The sequence below is a fragment of the Staurois parvus genome, unplaced genomic scaffold, assembly GCF_062004578.1.
Source record: "Staurois parvus isolate SC_StPar_1 unplaced genomic scaffold, SC_StPar_1.0 ptg000530l, whole genome shotgun sequence".
Classification (NCBI taxonomy): Eukaryota; Metazoa; Chordata; class Amphibia; order Anura; family Ranidae; genus Staurois; species Staurois parvus.
Window position 1 is genome coordinate 3,019,368 of NW_028318326.1, and position 26,373 is coordinate 3,045,740.

At 40.5% G+C, this 26,373-nt stretch overlaps 1 protein-coding gene across 1 annotated transcript in view; it reads left to right on the forward strand.

The window, feature by feature from the left end:
• PDE11A (phosphodiesterase 11A) overlaps positions 1-26,373 on the forward strand; it is a 717,642-nt gene that overhangs the window by 474,058 nt on the left and 217,211 nt on the right. Inside the window, exon 10 of the mRNA XM_089690441.1 lies at positions 1,137-1,187. Within this exon, the coding sequence (XP_089546567.1) occupies positions 1,137-1,187 (51 nt within the window). The remainder of the gene's footprint in view (positions 1-1,136; positions 1,188-26,373) is intronic.

Below are 26,373 nucleotides of genomic sequence, written 5' to 3' on the forward strand. Positions count from 1 at the left end.
ACATACACTTTAATAGACGTTTTTTTGTTTCGTTTGGCACACTTCACCATAAGTTTAATGATATAGAAAGATTATTATTTCTGTGCCTATCTTGTGTCACATTATAGTTACCGTTTAATGCCCTTGGCAATAACTAAAATGACACAAAATTTCTACTGCTAAATGAAATTATGGTGAACGGGCACAGGGAATAGGAAGCAATTATCTGGATTTTACAATGTGACTTTAACTTCATACAGTGTGGTTTAAATAGATGACATGTTACCATTAGAAAAATGTTTTTTATTTCTGGAAATTTGATCCGATTCCCTGACTCTTGATCCTAATGGCCTGATTAGGAAAGAACGAACAAGCCACATGCTGGATGTAGCTGAATGTATCTAAATGACCATTAGTGGCACTTGTAAGGGGAAGAAATGCTTTACAGTGATATTCTGAATTTTTTCATCAGTCATATCTCAAGCAAAACAAGTATTTCCTACTGCTTAAGCCATAAGGGAACAACTGTAAAAAACAATACTACAGCTCTGGGCATTACTAATAAATGCACGTACACACTTTATGAATTAAATATCATTGTTAATTAGCTTATAATTAAAGATGGGTGAATTTTTAAAGGGATTGTGTGACACGTGATGCAGGATCACAGTGTTGTAGAACAGATAAAGCCATGCTTTTAATTTTTTAACTCATGCTGCTCATGATGAGTAATTAGTGGATGAAAGTCAGCCATTATTGTATCTATTATTTAAAGTGAGCCTGTGCTTTGCTTATGCCTTAGAGCTTACATAGGGCTAGTTATTGAGATTCAGCTGTGACATTAACATTTGGATGTACCTATACTTCATACCTGCTGCAGATTGCTTCCTCCATTACAATAACCATTAGCAACCATGACTGTAGCTATATCGTTTATGTTCTTGGGGGCAAATAAGTCTTCATCACAATCTTTATATAAAATGTTTTGTTTCTATGGAGAATGAAAAAAAAATCTGCTTTTTGGATACATAGGCTGAGAGGTCAGTCATTTTGTAGCAGTATCGGTCTTTTATCAGAATGGTTGGATCTATTGGTTTGGATGCTAGGAGCTCTAAAAAGCATACATGAGTATCAATTTTGTTGTTTGTTTCCTACAGGTCCTTTCCTATCACGCAACGTGTTCCAAGGCTGAAGTTGATAAATTTAAGGTAAGGTATTGTAAACCATTGTCATTTTGGTAATTGCCTGGATTTTTTTAAACATTAAAGTGTTACTAAACCCAGCAATCACTATACTTGGTCGCCCACCGTACATAGAACATGGAACTGCAATTACTTTAGTACATGTAAACTGCTAAATACCTTTTCTCATCAGCAGTATATAGCAGTCTTGTGACTTCTATCTGTGTCCAGCTAAGCCCACCGTACATAAAACATGGAACTGCAATTACTTTAGTAAATGTAAACTGCTAAATAACTTTTCTCATCAGCAGTATATAGCAGTCTTGTGACTTCTATCTGTGTCCACCTAAGCACTGGTTAAAGCTTGTAGGAGTCTTCATTCTTCTCTCACTGTCCTATGAGGCTGACCCTATGGCGGGACATTGCTGATTGGCCCTGTGCCAATCAAATGCACCCTACCAAAACAAAAAAAAAACAAAATTCTCCAGAAATAGACACCAAACTGAACATGTGCAGAGTGACTCCAAGAGCTCTGTGCTATCAGCATATGGATGGGGACAGCAGAAGAATGGGGGGGATCAGAGAAGACAGGATCAAACAGCCTTTTTACAAAATGCAGAGAATTAACCCCTTAGGTTCCACAGTGAGTACAACAAGTATGCTTTACTGCATTTACAGACTGATTTTACTGTTGTGGATTTAGCAACACTTTAGAGTGGACTTAGGTGATGTGCACCATAAACAAATTTCAGAACATATCAACTTTTGAAATACAGTAACTTATAAACAAATTAAAGAAACTTAGCATTAAGTCAGAGACATGCAGAAATCTCTGAATGCGTTCTCCGTTTTACTTGTTTTTAACTCTAACATCCATGTACTTGTGCCCCAACACCCACACCCATTTTCCAGAATGCTTTCCTAATTGTTTATATCTACATAGTGAGTTTAGTTACATTTTATTAAGGCACTTGGAGGTATTTATATATTATGATTTTCTGTGACATACAAAGCAGAAAAGGCATTTATGAGTTACAGTTAATCTTTTTTGTGTTTTTTTTAGCCCAATACATTTTTCAGTGATTAATCCAATACATTGGGGTGGATTTACTAACAGCAAATAAGACTGCACACTTTGCCAGTGCAGTTGCATTCATTTTCCCCCAGAGCTTAGTGAATGTGGTGAAGCTTCACATTGTAAAAAATACCCAATCTGCTGGAAGGAAAATAAAAAAAAATAATAATTTGGCTTGCATGTAATTAGATGATGGAAATCAGCAGAGCTTTACCATATTTACTAAGCTCTAGGGAAATTGAGTGCAACTGCACTAGCAAATGCATAATATATTTGTCTTTGGTAAACAACCCCCTTGTGTCTTCTTACTCAACCTAATGGAGAATACTTAAACATATGGGTATGTGTTCATTGCTGTCTAATGACTGGCTTCTGTCAAACGGTCCTTCTGGAAATGGAAAACCAGCATTTAATCAGCACTTGTAGCCAATGGCTGCAGAGCTGATCAATGTATTCTGATGAAATGCGGGGGGGTCCCTGCTGTGAGAATACAAAGACACAGGGGGAGAAATCCCTGCATCAATATTGCTTGTCTTGATGTGGAGATATGTGAGTTTTTTCGTTCAAAAAACAAAACTCAATATGTATACTCAGCTTTAACAATGGCAAGCATAAGCAGAAAATGTCCTTGAGCTTAGGGCCCCCTTCAGATGGGGTGGACTCCATCAAGTGGATCTCTCTGCTGAGCAAGTGGATGACAGGTCCGTGTCACCTTCGCTATGCAGAGTGGACACAGACACAACCTGCTGTTTTCTAGGCAGCGATCCGTTTCCATCCGACTGTCGCCATATGGATGGGGAATGGATCCTCATCCATCTGTTTGTAGTAGACAGAATTGGATCAAATGCCAGCAGCTGTCAGCGGACATGTCCACTGACACCCGCCACTCCATAGAGAGCTATGGATGGTCCTATCGGGTCCGCCTGAAAAACTGACAGGTGGACCCGATCAGACCGTCAGTGTGAAAGGGGTCTAGGAGAATCCCAAAAAGCACAGATAACATAAACAAAGCTTAGACTGGTTACAGACTAGCTGCAAACACTAAGACTACATTCTCACATATTGCGCGGTTTTTAGATTGGCTAGTCCTTTGGTCAAGAGTTTGAAGGGCTGAGGACTGACGCCGCGATCGTCGCAGCTTGCTGAGCCGTCAACACCTAGCCTTGGTCAGAATAAAAACAAAAAATTAGATATCTAATTAGTTACAAAGTTCGGTCCGTAGAGATTGCGTGACAGGGGAGGCTTTAGCTTCGCCCAGCCTTGGCTGATTAGTTTCATTTTCAGCTACTTTGACTTTTAGCCTTAATGTGAATTTTATTTTAATTCTTAATATTGGTAATGACAAGCAATAAGGTAAGGAATGTACTTGGAGTCCTGACTTTTTTCTTACAAAAAGAACTGTAATTTGTATCAGATCTGTTCCTGCTGTTTCTTAATACTGAATCCTGGAAGGTATAATGTACATGCATTTTAGGACATCAGCCCCTGTGTTTCTGCTGCTGAGCAATATGCCACCAAAGCTTTTTTTGTTTTTCATTGCTCCATGGCCCCAGTACTGGGTACGGTGGGCAACCTCTTCATTTAAGCTGGTCATACACATTAAAATTTCTTTTGTTCAGCCCTATGGACTGGACAAGAGAAATCACTCAGTTTCCCCATCCATTCTACAAAGCACAGATGAATGATTCTGCATAGCCTTTTGCACCGATACCCTTTTTAGATCGGCGAGTACGAGTACTTTTTTCAAGTACTTGCCGATACCTGAAACTGATACTTTGCTCTGCGATTTGTGTCAGTACAAAATTTATTCCTGTCCAAATTGCATGCAGTTTCCCCACTGTTCCTGTGCTTTCCCAGGCTTGTCATAGCCTGAGTTCACACAGGAGTGGTGCAGGAATCCTCCTTACACCGATCCCATGCTGTCACAAAAGGAAAAGCCAATTCATAAGTGTGGGGATTTGAAATCCCTGCGGCTTTCTCTCCTTTCCATCCAGGGATGACAGTACGACCTAGACTGGTTTTGATTGGTCAGCACTGTCACAGTGCTGATCAATCAGAAGCCGTCAAGCCTGTACTGTCATCCCTGCAAGGAGAGGAGAGAAAGCTGCTTCACAGGTGTGAGAATTTGAAATCCCTGTGGCTTTCTCTCCTCTCCTTGCAGGGATGATGGTACAGGCTAGACGGCTTCTAATTGGTCAGTACCATGATGGTTCTGACCTATCAAAAGCCGTCTAGCCCGTACTTTCATCCCTGCATAAATGATAAACGACAATACATTACATTTTTGGTTTTGGTTTAATACCACTTTAAAAATAATAAAAAATTACATTTACAGTATATTAGCAAGTTACAGCTTATATAACATTTTAATGACTGGATTTACATATACTTTAACATCTTACTGACTAGAACCTTTCTGACAAGGTCTCTAAGGCTTTTTAAGCCACATTCATGCAAATGTTTAGGCATATTGAGGAGGAATACATGGAAATTAATAATTAGGGTGTTATAGTGTGGTTGCTTGTTGCCTGAACATAGTTAAGTCAAGTATGATTTTTACTCCTGGAACATGAAATTCTATAGTGAGAGAGAGTAAAAGCATTCCACTTAAAATAGGTGTTAATTACCAGGGTGGTCACACTTCATAGGGGTGTCAGATATATCTGTTAGGAATGCAAAAATGCAGTCCCCAAACATGATTCACCTTTTAGAGAGAACTGAGACTTCATTTTGTGATGTGCAAAGGACAGCTGGCATCAGAATCAATATATGGTATGCTTGTTAGGCACTAGGGATAAAGTTACACCAAGTAGGAAAGCAATAGAAAATGGGGCTAACGTGCATGAAAAGCTGACAAAAGGGCTGTTCTGGAGTGCGGTGTGTGTAAGCTTAAAGGGCTGTTGTACACCAAATAAGATAGTCGATGAGGGTCTTTGCGTATGCAGCCTTAGCTAAATCATGTTAGTCTTCTCATTGCTTATAAGCTCTTCTTCTTACTTTCCATTTATTGACCCAGGGGCGATATGAGCTCCTAAAGCTGCACCAATTCACAACTTTGTAATTTTATTGGCAAACCAGAACTAATGCCCCTCTGTGTCTGTTTATTAAAATGGCCTTTTGTAAAACACATTCATTATTTCTAATCTTTAAAACTGTTGGACTTATCTATTATTTTCAGTGCAATATTATTCAGTAAAACATTCTGAGCATGTTTCATAGTTAAAAGCTTAAGGATACTCACTGAATTCTCTGTTACTGTATTGTGATTCAGCTGCATTGCTCTGGTGTTCTTTTTCACTCCTCTTTCTTGTTCTTTTCTTGAAGCATTAATGAAAATTCAGAACAATTTTTACCTGTCTGAGACTGTATCTATCTGTCTGCTTACAGCTTGGTTGGAGGCTGTGCTTAATTCCCACTGCAACATTTTTAAATGGACAACTACAAATAATGTAATTCCGTTTTACTTCTGTGTCAGATGTGAGAGATTTGGGAAAACTAAGAGAGTGCAGATTCCAAGTGGATGGCTCAGTCAGACAGGGAACAGAGCAGATGTTCTGGGGATGTAAAAATGAAGAAAGTTTAAAAAGACAAAACTAGCAAACTGCCCTTTTATGAAAGATTATATATTGAGTCTTTAAATTGTTGTGATAGTTTTGAGAAATTTTTCAGTATGGCAACCAGTAACAGATTACATATGAGGACTGATTATCAATTATATTATCCACTAGAACACTTGACGATAGATTACGTAGAGTAACATTTGTCAGAGTAATTGTCAGTACGACCGTTTTTATACATTGCTATTAATTGATTTGATAGTCACTGGGAGATTCTATATGGGATAATGGAGGTGGAAGGTGGAGCAAAGCACTGTTCAGGCAGTGTTATAGTGTTATGAGACAGTGCACAAGCTATAACCTTGCAATAACTTTTGTCAATTGAATATTATCATCAAAATACTAAAACTATTTGATAAAATAGCTTTTTAGAGTTCACACCTCATGGGACCATGTAGGTAGAAGGTGGAGCAGAGCTCAGTGCTGGCAGTGTTGCTCCTTCCACCTCTATTTTATTTTAATACTAAAACTATTTGATTAAAGAGCTTTTTTGAGTTGCACCTAGTTTCTGGATTAATTTACCCTCGTAAATATTAGAGATATCAAGAATTATTGAAAAGTTATGTGATCATATATATCACCTTGAATCTTGTAGATAAATCCTCATAACCTCATTTAGACAGAGAGAGACAAGCACAATTTAATAGATACAGACTGAGGCATGTAGAAATATACCACCAAACCCAGACACGTCCATCAGATTTCCAGACAGAGAAGAGTGATTCGTCACTCCAGAGAACAAGTCTCCGCTGCTTTAGAGTCCAGTGGCAGCATGCTTTACACCACTGCGTCCGATGTTTTGCATTGCACTTGGTGATGTAAGGCTTGGATGCAGCTGCTCGTTCATGAAAACCCATTCCATGAAACTCTCTATGCACTGTTGTTGTGCTAATCTGAAGGCCACATGAACTTTGTTTTTTAGCTACTGACTCTGCAGACATCGACTTCTGCGCACTGTGCACTTCAGCATGCGCTGACCCTGCTCTGTCATTTTATGTGGCCTACCACTTCGTGGCTGAGTTGCTGTTGTTCCCAGTCGCTCCCACTTTGTTATAATACTACTAACAGTTGACCGTGGAGAATTTAGTAGCAAGGAAATTTCACAGATGGACTTATTGCACAGGTGGCAACCTATCACGGTACTATGCTTTAATTCACTGAACTTCTGAGAGTAAACCATTCTTTCACAAATGTTTGTAGAAGCAGTCTGCATGCCTAGGTGGTTGATTTTATACACGTATGGCCATGGAGGTGATTGGAACACCTGAATCCAATGATTTGGAGGGGTGTCCTAATACTTTTGGCAATATAGTGTATTTTTATATTATATATATATATATATATACTGATCAGAAAAGAAAAATTATTCACTAAAATTCTGGCTGCAGCCTGGAGTGTGCAACAAGGCAGAACGATATCTGGTTATTTTACAGTGAAGCCAATGGAAAGCCTCTCACCTTGAGCAGGCAAATACTGGTGTCTTGGTAGTGGTTTCTGGTTATTGTATGATTTACCAACTGAGTGTTGGCAAGTGTTCAAAAGCTACTAAAGCCTGCAGTATTTGTAACGAAAATCTTTCAACATATAGAGCATACAGTCTATTCACAGAATTTAGAACTTGTAACTTAAAATTTAAGGGATAGAATCTGGACAAAAGATATACTTGGATCGTGCTTGGATCATGTTTGATGATCTTTGGGAAAAAATACCTCTAGGATTTTTTGCTCATGACAGATACATGAACAAGAAATATGATTACAAAAAAAACATAGTTCTCATGTGGAGTAACAAACAAACTAATCTGCCTCCACACAAAAATGTTTGCAATATCCTTGAGTATGAACACATAAGTAGGTATATCAGGTTAAGTGAGTAACATTGATTATTGCGTTCCAATGACATCTGAAAGTCAGTGTGATATATTAGGCAGCAAATAAGCATTTTGTCCCTGAAGTTGAAGTCTTGAAAGCAGAATAGGTGATCACAGTTTGTTGTATATGGGGCTGCGTAGCCGCAAACCAGTCAGAGTCTCCATGTCCACAGCCAAAAGCACCTACAATGTGCATGTCTTCATTAAAAGTGGACCACAAAGCAATGGAAAAGGTGGCCTGGTGTGATGAATTGTGTTTTCTTTAACATCGCGTGGATGGCCGGGTACATGTGTGTCCCTTACCTGGGATAAAAATGACACCAGGATATTGTATGGGAATAAGGCAAGCTGGAAGAGGCAGTTTGATGCTTTGGACAATGTTCTGCTGGGAAACCTTGGGTTCTGCCACTCATATGGACATTACTTTGAAATGTACCACCTACTTAAACATGGTTCCTGACTAAGTACACCCCTTCATGGAAACTGTATTCCCTGATGGCATTAGCCTCTTTCAGTAGGATAATTCACCCTGACACTGAAAAAATGGTTCATGAATGGTGTGAGGAACACTACAACAAGTCTGAGTTGTTGGCCAGTTCTCCAGATCTAAATGCCATCTGTGGGATTTGCTGGAAAAGCAAGTTTGAACCATGGAGGCCTCACCTCAAAGCCTTCAGGATTTACATGATCTGCTACTGATTACTTGGTACAACGCAGTGCCCACAGAAAATGTATTATATATTATATATTATAATATATATATTTTTGTTTACACAAATAAAGCTTTCTTTTCGTGGTATTTGATCATCACTGGCTTTGCAGAGAGAAGAAACAAACAAATCATTCAGATAGGGCTCTGTGAATCATTGGCCAGGACCTGCTGACAAAATCCCCCTATGTCTAATCACAGTGAGAGTCGGCAGGTGGGGGTGCACGTGAGCCCTGTACCTAGAAGCGGCCAGTGACGTACAGGTATGTCATTGTGCCTGTTTGGGCCACCTGTTCACAGTACATTTTGTGGGCGGACTGTCCTTAAGTGGTTAAGTGACTGGTCGTAAAGTTATGGCTGACTGGTAAGCTCATTGAGGGACAAGGAGTGATGTTAATGGTTCTATGTGCTCTTTAAAAACCTTGGATTTTTTTCAGAAATATACTAATGGGTAACATTAATAAATATAACAGTCTATGCATAAAAATGTTGCCAGCTTACTGAAGACAAACATTAGCAAGTAACAAGTAAATATGTTGTTAAAAATATCCTTTAATTTTGTACTAGGGGAAAATATGTGATTTTAGTTCATTTATTTCAGATCTGCCATAGTCTAATGCTGCTCGTTAATGTTTAAGGATTTCACCTTCACTGCTTGGTCAGATTGGCTGTATGCCTGCGTGGGTGAATTAAGTTCCCAGAGGAAGAGCTCATTAAGCAGTGTCAGTCCCCTCTATAGCTCAGAAACGAGCAGTGACGTTGCTCTGCTGACAAATGCATGCACGTTCGGGCAGCTGAGTGCCTGTAGTATGAATAGAAGACCTTCTGAAGATAATTCATTATCCTTGGTAGGAATGCTGGAGATATACTTTAAGTGAATATGTATAATAAATTAATCAAATCAGAGTTCACTTTCTAGCCTTCAGGATACAAGGGGTATAATACAAACCTACTTATACTTAATAAAGAGTATAGATAAAGCTTAGTTTTCTACAATTTCTTCCTGTATCTCAAACGTGTTAATTGTTTAATTTTTGGATTAAATACTCCCTTCTTTCCCCGTTTCCTAAAGCATTTGTAAAATGTTAACTTTTTTTCTTTTAAAATAACAAACATGTTATACTTACTTGCTCTGTGCAATGGTGTAGGACAGAATGGCCCAGTCCTCCTCTTCTCCGGTTTCGCGATGGCACTCCTGGCTCCTCTTCTTCTTGGTATGGCACCATAGGAAGCAACTTCCTGTATTGGCACACTTGCAGGCTCGATCCAGAGCTGTGCTACCTGTGTCTGTAGACACTAATGTGAGGCTCGATCATGCCCCCTTCTTCCTTCATCACAGGTTTTAATGACAGAAGAGAAGAGGAGAGAGTCAGGCACAGCACTGTATCAAGATTAGGCTCAGGTAAGCATAAGGGGGATGAGGGGGCGATACACATGGTGAAACATTTTGTACCTTAATGCAGGGAAGGTATTAGGTACAAAATGCAGCCACTTTAACTTGGCTTAGATTTGTGTAAAAAAAAAAGAAAAAATAATAGCATTAACGATAAAAGTCTAAAGTATAATAACTTTTTCATATTCACAATGCATATAGCATCACTCTTTGAAATAACTGAAGTCAGATGGTCAGATGTTCTCGGGAATACATACCTTGGGGTATTCAGTGAAATTATCTAGTGTTTACTTTTTGTATGTACCTTGAAACCATAGTGGTATTAGGCAGACGGATTAGACCTCATTTGGGGGGTGCTTACTCCCTGTGTCTTTATGTCATGGTATGTTAACCCTAACCTTGTGCCTGTTTGTCGTAATACAAGGAAAAACTCAATAAAACTTTATAGGCTTAAAAAGTCTATAGTAATTGTAAAACACATAGATATTACAAAAAATAAGAATTAATGGTGAACAGATATAATGATTTATTTTCTGAGGTCACAAATGTTAGTGAGATAAATAGATCCCTTCTATGACACATGTTTAAATAGCTGCAAGGAAAAAGGTTAAGGAGGGGTGTAATTGAAACCTAGGCAATAACAAACATCTTATACTTACCTGCTCTGTGCAATGGTTTTGCACAGAGCAGCCCTGATCCTCCTCTTCTGGGGTCCCCTGCTGGCACTGCTGGCTCCTTCTCCCTGTTGCATGCCCCCATAGCAAGCTACTTGCTCTGGGGACACTCATGCATGCCTGCTCTCAAGAAAGTTCTATGGGTCCATTGACACACAGAGCGTGGGTTGGCTCCAACCCCCACTCTCTCCTTACTGGCTGTGATTGACAGCAATGTGAGCTAATGACTTCCACTGCTGTCTCTCTGTTCAGTGAGGAGAGAGAGCCGAGGGAGACGCTGCTCTTGGGCACATCGCTGTATTGAGATTGGGCTCAGGTAAGTATTTGGGGGGCTGACAGGGTAGCTGCATGCAGAAGGTTTTTTTTTACCTTAATGCATAGGATGTACTACTGTAAAAACCTTGGACCTTTTAGAACCACTTTTAATTCACTAGTGGAGTGCATAAGGCTCAGGAGGGCAATATTTTTAAAATTAAGCTAGGATCAAGAACTCTGGGACACCACCTCAAACCGGTTGACGTAAAGTTAAAAACAAATCTTTTATTTCACTGAAAGAGTAGTGGATGCTTAAAATTTTTTTCCAGCAGAGTAGAGAGTCAATCAACAATAAATGAATTGAAACATGCTTGGAACAAACATAAGTCTTTACTCAAACAAAAATGTTCCTCGCTGTTAAAGCCATAGGGAAGCAACACATACAATGCAGTTGAGTGCTCTCCCTGCATATTCTAGTGATCCCTTTGCTGCCAAGTTCTCATCAAACACATGATCGCAAATCTGACATCGGCTAAACAGAAAACAATAAGTATATTTTGCCGCTGATGGCAGGTCAAGCAGCTACTATGGCAATAATCTTCTCTGGCTGTGAACTATGCAGCATAAAGCCCTCTGATTAAGAAAACAGAGCATAGCCTATTAATATGTGAGATAATGAGGAAAGCAAGGCTGTCTTCACATGCTGCAGAGCAAAATTAAAAATTGTGTTTTGTCAGGGAATTTGCACCTTAGTGCAGCTCCCCTCCCCGCAACAATACATGCTTTGTGACAGATGTACTTCAAAATACAAAACCTGGTCATTCTGGTGTGCCCCCTTCCAGCATATGAGGGATGGGAAATGCCACCAAGCAGAACAAACTTTTTCATTCATTACAACAGTACCAACCCACTATAATTTGCTTCCAAGAAACACGTTACGCAAAGTGCATTGAGGTATCTACAAAGGTCACATTATACTCAGGGCATACATTCTTGTTATGCTTCATATTTATGTGGCGTTAATATACTTATAACACAGGCTGGTACAGTTCACTTGTATACAAAAAAGAGGTGGACTCTAAAGGTTGATATGTTTTGAAATATGACTGTTTTGCGTTAAGTGTATGATTGGGAATATTTATGTTCCTCCTCCATTATCTAACGAAGCAATAAACTTACTTTTCAAATGTATTTCAAATAAGCAATATGAATTTTTATTGTAGTAGGAGACTTTAAAAATGTCATAATGCCTGAAATATATAGACATCCCTCTCCTATGGTGCAGTCTCCTAGCTGTCTTTCTTCTTTTGGTAAATTACTGCAAGAACTTGGATTAATAGATATATTGCATATGATACATTATAGATACATTTTTGTTTCTCAAAACATGCACATGACTTTGTCTAAGATAGATTTAGAGGTTGGCTCTTCTAATATTATACCATCATTTCATAAGATTGAATTTATCACTAGCGTAAATTCTAAACATTCTCTGTTAGTAATCCAATTTAAAACCAATAATAGAGATACCTCTCATCCTTGGAGATTAAATCCTTGTTGGTTGGAATTGATTCCTTTTCTGTTTATTCAGATCTGTACAACAAATCTCAGTTGATAAAGCAAATGCAAAGCAATGGGAGATGTTAGAAGTGAATAGAGTGGAAGTAGAATGTATTAAGGATCCCTCGATTATTTCTGGAAAGAATATGGGACCGGCACAAGATCTAGTGAACAAAACTATGTTGAAGAAGGTAAAACATAGACATTTTTTTTAAAAGCAGCATTTGTTTGAAGAGAGATAAATTAGGAAATTTATTGGGAACTATAACTAGGTCTCAGCAGCCATCTTCAAACATAGGAGCAATAGAAAATGAATGAGCATACACAGGAGCAATTGAAAATAAATAAACATGCATAGCAGCTATAGAAGATAGAAATGAGCATACAAGTCTCTTCTACTTTTGATACAGTAGATACATTCTATTGATTCTAAAGTAATTTATATGTCTGAAAGGGCATATTTAGATGAACAACTAGGTAACTATTTATAACAGATAACAATACCGCTTTTGGAGCGGAGAGACTTACACTATATTGTCAAAAGTATTGGGACACCTGCCTTAACGCGTACATGAACTTAAATGGCATCCCAATCTTAGTCCGTACGGTTCAATATTGAGTTGGCCCAACCTTTGCAGATATAACAGCTTCAACTCTTCTGGGAAGGCTGTCCACAAGGTTTAGGAGTGTGTTTATGGCAAAGTTTGACCATTCTTCCAGAAGCGCATTTGTGAGGTCAGGCACTGCTGTTGTATGAGAAGGCCTGGCTCGTAGTCTCCGCTCTAATTCAACCCAAAGGTGTTCTATCAGGTCAATCAAGCTCCTCCACCCCAAACTTACTCATCCATGTTTTTATGGACCTTGCTTTGTGCACTGGTATGCAGTCATGTTGGAACAGGAAGGGGCCATCCCCAAACTGTTCCCACAAAGTTGGGAGCATGAAATTGTCCAAAATGTCTTGGTATGCTGACCCCTTAAGAATTCCCTTTACTGTAACTAAGGGGCCAAGCCCAACTCCTGAAAAACAACCCCCACACCATAATCCCCCCTCCACCAAACTTTACACTTGGCACAATGCAGTGTCAGGGCAGGAGCCGAGGAACGGACAGGCAGGCCTAACAATGTAACGCACTGGCTGACGACAACCACCACCCACAGACCAAAGTCCCTCAGGGCGCGGAGTCTAAGTCCCAGGCTGACCTTCACCAGGGCCCCTGATGGTGGGGATGGACTTGACGCAGCCAGGAACCAGGTCGCGGCCCCCGAGACACCTCAGCTGCGGTAATGGCCGCCAATGGCGTGTAGCTGGTGGAAGAAACAAAAGAGTAGTCAGACAAGCCTGGGTCAACAACAACAGGACAAAACAGTACAGGACAGCAGACGAGAATCACAGGTCACAAGCCGGGTTCAGCAACAGAGGGTCAGATCAAAGGAGAATACAAAGAATAGTCAAGTCACAAGCCGAATCAGAATACCAGGAGAGTCACAAGAGTCAGAACAGAGTAATAGTAACACAAAGACACAAGGCACAAGTGCAAAGAGCATGTGCGGGCCACAGGCTTATATGTCATCAGCCACGCCCCTCTTGGGGGTGGACCTCAGAGACCTGAAGGCATAAAAAGGACTCCCATCATGCACAGCAGAATCCAAGATGGACGCCAGCACATGGAGTAACATAACCTCAGGGAAAAGGTAGGACCTTGACATGCAGTCAGGCAAATACTGTTCTCCTACAAACCAACTCAGGCACGTCCATTGGATTGCCAGACAGAGAAGCATGATTTGTCACTCCAGAGAACACATCTCCACTGTTCTAGAGTCCAGTGGCAGCTTGCTTTAATCCACTGCATCCGACACTTTGCATTGCACTTTGTGATGTGAGGCTTGGATGCAACTGGTTGTCCATGGAAACCCATTTCTATGCATTGTTGTTGTGCTAATCTGAAGGCCACACAAAGTTTGGAGGTCTTTAGCTATTGACTCTACAGGCAGTTGGCGACTTCTGCTCACTGTGTGCTTTAGTATATGCTGACCCCGCTCTGTCACTTTACATGGCCTACCACTTCATTGCTGAGCTGCTGTTGTTCACAGTTGTGTCCACTTTGTTATATTAGCACTAACAGTTGAATATTTACTAGCAAGGAAATTTCACGAATAGACTTATTGCACAGGTGTCAACTTATCACTGTACAGCGCTTGAATCCACTGAGCCCCTGAAAGTGACCCATTCTTTCACCAATGTTTGTAGAAGCAGTCTGCATGCCTAGGTGCTTGATTTTATACAGCTATGGCCACGGAGGTGATTGGAACTCCTGAATCCAATGATTTGGAGGGGTGTCCCAATACTTTTGGCAATATAGTGTATATTCAGTTATCTCCTGTAGTTCATCTGCAGTCTCTGATCATCTCCTGTAGTAGATCTGCAGTCTCTGATCATCTCCTGTAGTACATTCGCAGTCTCTGATCATCTCCAGTACTAAGTCTGCGGTCTCTGACCATCTCCTGTAGTATATCCACAGTCTCTGATCATCTCTTATAGTACACCACAGGCTCTGATCATATCCTGTAGTACATCCGCAGTCTCTGACCATCTCTTGTAGTACATCTGCAGTTTCTGACCCTCACCTGTAGTACATCTGCAGTCTCTGATCATCTCCTGTAGTATGTCTGCAGTCTCAAATTATCTCCTGTAGTGCATCTAGCACTAAATAATATGCACAACCCTTTGGTGTGTCAGGGGCTGCAGTTGATGCCCCCAAAATCTCATCAGTTGACCATACTGGGATGCACTCTCAAAACAATCTATATTGTATATCCACAAAATAAATGGAGTATGAGAGTCAGATCAAGCCCTTTCTGGCTTAAATAGGACCTTTCACCACAAAGGCCTCTTTCATATGTGCTCATCCACACCATGTACTTTCGTACCACCTGGACACATCTCTGGGTCCCTGTTATACACTCCTGTACTGTACATACCCACTGTCATACTCTCCACACTCATTTCCTGCACATACACTCAGTAGTCAATGGCTTGTTGAATGCATAGCGAAAAAATTTCCCTAGAACGTTTTTGAAATGTTGGCAACTATGCACTTGCCTGGGGATTCTGATTTTTAGAACACCAGTCTTCAATTCCCTGACACTGCTCCCTCTCTCCTACTGGCACAGCATGGAAGTTGTTGGTTTGCCTTACCTGCCAGCTGGTGGTTGCCAGCGAGAAGAAGCAGGGAATGCATAACCCCATAACAGGTATGGGGCGTAGGTTTAGGAAAATAGATGATAGATCCATAGCCTTTGTTAGGCAATGTGAAATGTAGGCATAACGGAGAGCTATCTAGTAAGTTATGATCACTATACAGAGGGACCTTTTGTTGCAGTGCATATCCTGGAGTGATATGATCCAATAACATGCTGGAATCCTTAACGACAGTTGATTGTAGACTGTACAGTGCAATGTATTCTTCATTTTTATCGCTTGAATTATTTTTCCCATTATGGGTGTGACTGGGACCTCGTGTCTAAGTTTTGCCTACAGTCTCACAAGGTCTAGAGCCACCTCTGAATTGAAGTTAGTCTGTATTGTTTCCCATTGATGAAGTGAAATCCTTTATGCCCAGGTCTGCAAAATTATTTAAAAAGAGTACCCATCCTAACTATTTTGGAGTCATTATTTCTATAAATCCAAGAACATATACTTTGGAGTAAATGAGAGACAAAGGTGCTACTACCTGTCCAGCTGCTCAATACATGAGACAGCAGGTGCTCAATTCACAGTTGCTCAGCTGTAAGTAGCTCAGTAGGGAAAATAATCCACATACCGCCGCTGCTCTAAAATCTTAATCTATTATAAAGACCACCATACGAGCATTACATATTCAGTAGACTGACACGTTTCAGCTTGGACAGCTTGGTAAACCATGGTTATGACTAAAGCTGTCTAAGTTGAAATGTGCCAACCTACTGTATTTGTGATTCTTGTACTGTGGTCTTTAGAATAAATGAAGATTTTAGAGCAGTGGCGGTTTGCGGATTGTCTTCCTTTTCAAGAACATATACTGTATTAAATATATATCCACATATTGTTACATTTCAGGGACAGTGTAATTTGGGGCAGAGACCCCCATTGTCTATAGCTGGAAGATCTAATTTAGTTAAGAGTCCTCTAAACCTAAACAAAGTTTTCATAAGTATTTACAATTGCATCATGCCATAGACTTTCATTAGAAGATAACACCAATGAGATATTAAAGGATCCCAGTTACAGAGGATGTGCCATTGTATTATGTCTGCTGTATACAACATAATAATCCATTAATATCTAGTGAAGTATCCCCTATGTAAAGATCAATGGTCTCAAGACATAGGCATTGTTAAAGAGGATGAATGGTCAGAAATATTAAAGCAGAGCTCCAGTCAAAATCTAAAAAAATAAAAGTCAGGCGCTTCAAAATCAGACACTCACCTGTCCCTTGATCTAGTGGTGTGTTCACACCAGCCAGGTTTACCAGCTGTCCTCTCTCCCTGGGGTCAGCATCGTTCACAGCTTCACAGCCGGGTGCCCACTGCGCATGCGTGAGTAGCGCCGCGCCTTGTGAATGGTCCTGTAGTGTTCTGGGACCTGTTACGTGTCCCAGAAGACTATGGGGAGGGAGGACAACTTCCTCTTACAGTCACCTAGGCGATCACAGTGGAAATGGAAACGGGTACCTGTCAAAATTGGGTACCTGCTCCTTTCCCCCACTCCCCAAAGGTGCCCATTCTTAACAGGGAGTGGGGGACAAGGCCTTAAAGCAGAACTTTCCCTTTTGGGTGGAGCTCCCCTTTAAGGAGTGATTCCCTCTGTCTGAATATCAGCCTTCCAGAGAGTAACTTAGTTATTTAGTGTCCATAGGATTAATAGAACCTCCCCCATCATTCACTTATAGAGCAGTCCTTTAGTCCTAATTTTACTAAATGTGGACAGATCCTGGAGCTTTAATACACCTTATGTGAAAATGGATGGATTAGAATGTGTAATGTTTTATATATGTAAGGTAGGGATTAGTTTGGCATATATATATATATATATATATATATATATATATATATATATGGTGGATATGTTTTTTATGGTACAGTTTATGCTTTTGTCAAGAAAAAAAATGCTTTCAATAACAAAATACGTCTGTGTAAAGACCCCCCGCCACTGCCATCACTGACCTTTTGTACTTTTGTACTTACCTCTGTAATGCTCCTTTCTGCATCTTAGCCACCAAAATATTCCAAATCTTTTGAGGTATGGGAGAGCATGTGACTTCTTCCTATTGTGTTTAGGGGCCTGAGCATGGTCACATAATGGAGGCAGAAACATCACTGCCCCTTCTGGTCTCCAAACCAGTTGGCACTGGGTACATTGTTCCCAAATGTCTCTCATTTGGAACTGTCCCTATTTTGAAACTAAATCCCCCTTCCTCTTTCTTCTCCTCAGTTGTTGCTATCTTTGGTCTGATGTATGAAAATTACTATTTAGGCTTAATGCACACTGGGCATTAAAAATGCCACTTTTGGGAGCATTTGAGGTTTTTCTTGTTTGCCTCTAAATGCCCCTTATTGTTAACCTATGTGCCCATCCACATATAGGCACTTACAGGCAGAAAAAAACGCACTGCCAGCATGTTCATGAGCACCAGAGTTTTGGCAGAAAAATTGACTGACGTGCCAAAATGTGTCTACATGCACGATAGCACTAGGCACAGTTTGCCTAAAGGAAACATAAAGAAGGGGCAGTGAAAAAACACCTTTCCTTTGTTGCCTGCGTAACTCAGGGGATGACAGGGGTGTGTCCTTCCCTTATCTACTATGTACTAAAGGGCAGGGGCGGACTGACCATTTGGAAACTCGGGCACCGCCCGAGGGCCCGGGGCCAGTAGGGGGCCCCATGAGATGCCCCTGGTACCTTTTTTATAGGCTTTTTTTGAGTTTGGGCAAGGACACAGGGGCCCCATGATCTCCTATTGCCCGGGGGCCCCATGAGTTGTCAGTCCGCCCCTGCTAAAGGGTGTCCCTCTTTCTCATCTCAAAAAGTTTAGAGGTATGTAGCTATCTTGGCAGCTGCAAGATGGTGGTGGGGGAGTGGGTGGTTGCTGTAGTGGTAAGTATAAGTGGGTCTGAGGGTGAATAGGTAAAAAAGCAGTGTCTATCTAAAGCTGAAACCTTTGGATCAGAATAGGAGCCAGGCAACTAACATTTTTAAAGAAAGAGATCAGCAATACCAGTCTAGTTTTTTTAATTAAAAACCTGTCACTATTGAATATGCCAGTTATGTAGTAATGTTCAAAATATTCTACAGTTTTGGTGTTAACCACATATTTTATGTAAATATGTATAATTTTTTATCAGGAGAGTTGCAAAATACAAGTAGGTTAAAACAGTTTAAGCAAAGTATATTTCATAAAAGCGCACCATTGTGTATATGTATTGTTCGTTAAGGACCTTTTATGACATGGCCTTAAAAACATCATTAAAAAGGGGATTTTGCTTATGGAAAAAATGGATTTAATATGTTGTTATGGAAACAGCCATTTACAGTGATTTCTTCAATTTAAAAAAGCAGGTACATTATCACGTTAACATTAATTTATACTACTTGATTGTAGTCAGAATTCCTATGCAGGGGATTAACAATTCAAAAGAAAAAGAAAAGGATAGTTCACATACTGGATTGTATGACAGAGATTTGCTAGAAGGGCTTTTGGAGGTGGTTTGAGCTAGCTTCTGAAGGATTTACCAGCTGATGTTCCTTCTTCAGTGCAGTCACGTTGAAGTGACCTGTTTTTGATGTTATGGGCTGTATCTACAATCGGTTGTGTAATTATCCCCAAGGTGGTGTGGTATGGCTTGAGGCCTATCATACATTTTCCCCATATACTAGGCATTTCTTATTTATGTTGTTGAATAGTTATTTATTTGAAAAGTTGTAACAAAAAGACTGCTATGACCCTTTATTCCAACTGTAGTTTGATTGCTTCAATATGGTTCAATATGGAAGGGAGGTTTATAGAAGGGATGGTTGACCAGGCAGTTGGATAACTGACTCCATCTCTGTTATATCCTAGTCAAATCTAAGGAATATGCCAACACACACATTATAGTGAGTGCTGGTATTGTTACCTTTTAGCAAAGGACCTGATTTATTGAAGGTAAATGAACAGGAGCAGGCATAAATTGCTATGGTATGTTAGTAATGTGGTATGTATGAACACATGGATTCATGCACACTTAGTGAATGAGATCTCTCAATCTATCTTTCAAATTGTACTTAGATGTTCACTGAGTTTGGTGCAATCCCAGATTGTAGTGCACATTGAGAATCCAAATAATGCCACTTAGGTGTCTTCTTTTCCAATAAGGCGCACCGAGGAATGCATGGATCAGCATTTTATCTTAAAATAACATAAAGTGTGGTCAGCCTGAAATGTCAATGCACCCATCCAAACATCAGATCAGAAAGACCTATACGTTGTGCTGCTGGAGCAAAAAAGACAGCGTACAGTATTTATCACTGGACCCTCAACTTCAAACAGCAGTGTATGAAATATTGTATGCATTGGCATACCTACAGTACATAAGCTGTAGTAAATCAGACCCACTGAGAGCTTAGCTGTGATGCCCACTAAGTCACCTTCGGCAACTGGGCAGACTAAACATTGTGCCACCCATATTATATTGCAAAATTTTCCTGTGCAACAGAAATCTGGTTGAGAATGGACAGAAGTGGACTTTTGAGATGGTCAGGTTTTAACAATGCGCAATCCAACTTAGTCTAGACACTGGGAACTGGAAGGACCTGTAGTTAGTTTACTGGAGGAGCAAAACACAGGGAGGATGCATTTGAGATGAGACATGAAGCTGCAGTAGTAACAAACCCTCACCCCATCCTCATGTTGCATTGTGGCAAGATTGTGGCCAGGGGTGGACTGACCATTTGGGAACTCGGGCACTGCCTGAGGGCCCGGGGTCAGTAGGGGGCCCCATGAGATGCCCCTGGTACCTTTCGTAGGCTTTTTTGGGTGTGGTTTGAGTGTGGGTGAGGACACATGGGCCCCATGATCCCCTATTGCCCGGGGGACCCATGAATTGTCAGTACACCCCTGATAGTGGGTGTATTTCAACTATGATGTTGATGTTCTAAAAGAAAGTACATTGTTCACTTTGTATGGGAAGTTGCACCCTGCAAGGAAAATTTCTCTTGAACTTAGTGAATGAGGTCTGCTGACTTCCATCTTACAATCATTTGCAAGCAACACTGCTGTTTTCCTTCTTGCACTTGATAGTCTTTGCAAATTGGAATTTCACCTCATTCGCTATGCCCTAGGGAAAATTCTAAGTTCCCTTGCAAAATGTAAAGCCTATATGCCATTAGTAAATCAACTCCTATGTAATTATCTGTGTAGTTAGTGTTCCGCTTTAATTTGTTTGTGTTTGAAAGCAAAAACTATACAAATCCAACAAGCTGTTTTTGCAAACGTTCAGAACCTACAGATACTTTGCACATTTCTCTAGGCAAATTCACTTCTTATGGGGTCAGTAATCAGGTGACGCTTGTAGTAGAAGGTATTTTGTTGAGGGCTGATGTGTTACCATGGCAATGGAATGCTGCTAGGATACTTAATTATATGACCCATCATTGACAAAATCTGAGAATTTGATACGCCTCTCCTGTATATCAATTGGTTTAGCAGTTAGCTGATAAATGCAATACAAATATGACTAAAAATAACACTAGATATAAAAATACATATGTGAGAATGCCAGAGCTTTGAAAGAACACAAAAAAAACAAGAAAGGATTTGTGAGATGCTTGGCAGCAATGAGCAACCAAAGGAGCTGAATAAAGACAAGCATGATTCTTAATATTGCCATTTACTCCCTAAACCATGTAACATGGGACATTTTATCCCATTATTATTAAAGCATAAAGTTGAGCTAACTTGAAAACATGGACACCTAAAATACCTGAAGTTATATAAAAGACATTTTTTTAATGTAAAAGTAAAGAAGAAGGTATGCTCACTGCAGCTACTTATTCTTCTGGTGTCCCCCGTTGGTGCTCTCTACTCTTCCTCTTCTCTGAGTGCCCTCATAGCAAGCCCTGTGCTGAGGGGACACTCGTGCAGGTGTGCACCGGAACCAGGCTCTGTGTGTCTATAGACACACAAAGCACAGCTCTGCCATGCCCCAGCTCCCTCCTCACAGAATTAGACTGACAGCAGCAGGAGCCAGTGGCACCCGCTGCTCTCAGAGACTACTGTGAATGCAGAAAGAGGAGCAGGGCTGCTGCACACGGGACATCACTGCATTGACAGAGAACCCAGGTACTGTAACTGTTTAGGGATGGCTTGGGGGGGACTGGTATTGGAAGGTTTTTTTTTACCTTAATGTAGGAAATCCATTAAAGTAAAAAAAAATAATTTGCCTTTAGAACCACTTTAAAGCTACCATGTCATTTAGTATACTAACAGTGAATTCTTACATAGTTACATAGTTAGTCTTGCTAAAAAAAAGACAAGCGTCCATCCAGTTCAACCATAGAAAAAAAAAAGTTATAATCCTATACCCAGCAAAAAAACCCAGCAAAGCATGATCCAATTTGCTCCTGCTAGGGAAAAATATTCCTTTCTGATCCCCCGAGAGGCAATCGGTTATTCCCTGGATCAACTTTACCTATAAATGTTAGTATTCAGTTATATTCTGTGTATCCAAGAAAGAATCCAGGTTTTTTTTAAGCAATCCACTGATCTGGCCAGAACCAACTCTTGAGGGAGTCTATTCCAGATTTTCACGGCTCTCACTGTGAAGAAACCTTTCCGTGTTTGGAGATTACATTTCTTTTCCTCCAGAAGTAAAGAGTGCCCCCTTGTCCTCTGTGATGACCTCAAGATGAATAGCTCTACACCGAGTTCACTATATGAACCACTGATGTATTTATACATGTTGATCATATCCCCCCTTAATCTCCTCTTCTCAAGAGAGAATAAAGTCAGTTCCTCTAATCTTTCCTCATAGCTGAACTCCTCTAATTCTCTAATTTGTTTCTATTTGGTGTGTTACTAATAAAAGCAGTTTGTTTTCTGTATATCGAAAAGTGCAAAAAATACCTTGATCTTCCAGAAAACCAAAGCTGTCATGTATCCTATCCACTTTGCAGTGTAACCTCAGGCCATGTTATCATTCCTGCTCAGTTCACCTATGTGTTCTACAAAGCACCTCCCCCTATGTTATGGAGAGGAAGTTACGGGTCTGTAGACTTTGCTAGGGTGACAATGCAGTTTTTTCATATATGTAGTAAAATGAGTGAGCGGTGTTACCCTACAGCGGGAAGTGTGTTACTGGCAGGATCACCAGGTGAAAATAGAGGGGAAAATAAACGAATGTAGCTACTACATCTACAAACTTGGTAAACTGCAATTTATTAGGATTTTATTCTTGGGTTAAGATACAGTTTGGGGTGGATTTGCTAAAGGCAAATAGGCTGTTAACTTTGCAAGGGAAGATGCACTCTACAAGGCAATTAGCCCAAAAGCTCAGTGAATGAAGTGAAGCTCTGCTGACTTTTATCAGTCCAATCGTGTGTAAGCAAATTGCTGTTTTCTTTCATTTTTCTTGCACATGACTGGGCATCCTTTGCAAAGTAAAACTTCACTACATTCACTAAGCTGAGGGGTAAGTTCCCTTGCAAAGTGAGCAGTCTATTTGCCTTAAGCAAACCCTTTAATTCCCTCTGTCCTTTCCATAAATAATTCACAGAGCTCTTCTTGAAGAACAGATTTTAACCTCTTCCGCCTGCCACACGCATATATGCGGCCTCTCGGCAGGTGGGCTTTAACCACAAGCGGCCACATATATGCTTCTGTATGCAAACATTTTACTGTACTAAGAGCGTGCTCCCTGCGTGCTCCCAGCACAGGAGCTAATGTGTCATGGAAAGCTCTCGATGCATACTTGCGATCAGGAGATTTCCAATCATGTAGCTGCTGTGACAGTCAATCACATTGGTGACATGGTCTGAATGCCCACCTCTGCCTCCTGGCATTTTGATCCCCTTAAAGGGCTGGGAAGGGGTTAAATAATGACCAAATGAAAAATGGGACAGTTCTTCATCAAGCACCCTTTTTCTACTGTGTGCTTGGTAAATGAAAGGGAAATATTATTAACTGGCACTAGCATTAGGTCCAAAGCAGGGGCGGACTGACCATTTGGAAACTCGGGCACTGCCCGAGGGCCCAGGGTCAGTAGGGGGCCCCATGAGATGCCCCTGGTATCTTTTTTCATAGGCTTTTTTGAGTTTGGGCAAGGACACAGGGGCCCGATGATCCCCTATTGCCCGGGGGCCCCATGAGTTGTCAGTCCGCCCCTGGTCCAAAGTTGTCTTCTTTGGCTTACATAAAAAAAATCCCATGATGCTTCTGTATTGTTGCTTCCTCAACCAAACTAATTTGAAAGTCCAGTGTAAAGGAAAAAAAAGAATACTCATCCTTCATGCTGGCGGTATGCTGAAACGTTGCTCTCTTGAACAGCAGTGTGCCCCACTGCTATTCAACCCTCCAAGAAGATGTGTTCGATAACGTCCCCAGCTGGTTGCTGTGGTTCTGCTTTATGATTCCTACATCACTAAAGGACACAGTGATGATGGAAGGGCCACTGCTTGCTAATGTGTTGAATGCTTATGTCCCCCACTGTGCTCAATGGTTCCACCCAATGGCCTCTATATCACTGCTAAGCCCTATTCACAGGTTCACTTTAACCTTCCTTATAATACTTATTCTAAAAATAAATGTCTTAAACCCTAGTTTCAAACCTAATGGTTAAACTAAACTCCTGACTTTATCACTAAACTAACATGTAATGTAATTCTTTATATTAAACTAAGCCCTTCTACACAGTTCTTGCCTTGTCCTACAATTGGCACTGAAAACATCTGACCTGCACAAGGGGACACAAAAGAAATTCAGCCAAAAAGCTCTATTATAGTACATCTCCAAAGATGACCATGTACCATTAAGAAGCAAAACTAGCAATAATGAAAAGAAAATGCTATGCTATAATGTGAAAATTATAAGAACACATCAGAATTCGTACTTAGAACAATCTTTAAATCAATGCATTTTATTTTGTTACATTTGGCTCTAGTTTGCCATCAAATTATTCCTTCAGAGTATAAATGTTTCAAATGAAAATCTGTGATGTCAAACAAGAAAGAATAGAGTATAGTTTCGTTTTCATCTTTCTTCCATTAAAAATAATCAATCCCTCTTTTCTTTGGCTTTCTCTGAAACAACTGAGGACAAATCTGGATAGTAGGGACACAGACAACCCCTACCCACTGTATCCAAAAACGTAAAAAGCTTTAATCTGGGATTTTCAATGTTGCAATTTTGTAGTGCTAGCTTAGTCCGCAGCACTTTAATTATGCATTTACAAGGATTGCTCTGGTTTTTTCACATGGGCATTTAGACCTGTCCTCTGTGCTGAACAGCTTTTTGCTGCACTTGCTTTCAACCCGAAGCTGCATGTTGGCAACCCATAGAAGTGTACGCAGGCACAGCAGCTGTCAGAATTTGACATGTGGACAGGAGCGGGTGCATGAGACACTGTGCATTCAGGTCTGTGTATCTGCTGCTCTCTGCATGTCAGATTTTGACATGAAAGTGTGTCTGAGCAGGTGCTGCATCTGCAATCACTTCTATGGATTGCCTGTGCACAGCTTTGAGGTGGATGCACACACAGCAAAAAGCAGCTCAGCATGGAGGACGAGATCAGCGCTCGTCTGAATGAGCCTGTACATGACATCCTTGAAAATTTGTGAAAAGTTCCACAACCCGTTTATTTTCCAAAAGTGCAGAACAGACAAAATTAAAAGGTGACGCTGCCCATTCTGTACATTTGACATGAAGACTCTGTTCACACTAGTGCGATTTAGTTTCACAGAATTGTAGAACAATGGAAATCACATTGTTTTCAAGGGTGCCCTTCAAATCAATGCAACTCAGCGTAGCAGAATTTTGGAAAAACTACTACTACTTTGGTGTGATTCTAGTGTGATTTTGACCCATTATCAATGTGCAAGCCACTTCAAAGTAGCATCAAAGTGATATCCAATTTGGATCCAAGTTGCACTTCATAATCTGACTAAGAGTCAGATCAAAATCAGATTTCAGCAGTGTGAACCTAGACTAACAGTGCTTACATGATGTTTATATTTTAATACTGTTCTGTTAATTAATGATACTTAAGGTTTACATAAACAATTGAAAACTATCAAAAGCTACATAATTTTGAAAAGGATCATAAAGCAAAGTGTACCACTTGGCTAAACTGATACACCTCTGAAAGGCGATCATCATTCAGCATTTGGCAGACAGTGAGGGGGAGATTTGACACCTCCTCACTACCTGTTTCAACCCCATAAATGCCGTGCCAACATGCCACAACTAAATGCATTGCATACAGTTGCAAGGTGTTTGCAGCACACCTCCATTTGCTTGAATGGGTCATGTTCTGCATTGAATGTGGCAGGAGCAATAATTTTTTTCTGTGGGTGCGCAGCAAAGCATTGTAGCTGTGGAAAGTAAACACCCCAGTCAGTTTAGTTTGTGGGAGAGGTTTAACCATGCATTTTTAATTTCCCCAACTACAAGTGTAAACGAGCCATTTGAGTATCAGGTACTAAAACATCACTCTTCATTTTATAATGTCTATATGGAACAACCAGGGGCGGACTGACTATTTGGAAACTCGGGCACTGCCCAAGGGCCCGGGGTTAGTAGGGGGCCCCATGAGATGCCCTTGGTACCTTTTTCATAGGCTTTTTCGTGTTTGGGCAAGGACATAGGGGCCCCATGATCCCCTATTGCCTGGGAGCCCCATGAGTTGTCAGTCCGCCCCTGGGAACAACCTAAATCTTTTTTTTCCCCCCCATAAAACGTTTTAATAATAAAGACAACACAATACAGGTAAATGGCAACATACACATCCAGTCAGGCAAATATGTCACAAGCAAGTCTAAACAAGACAAAGAG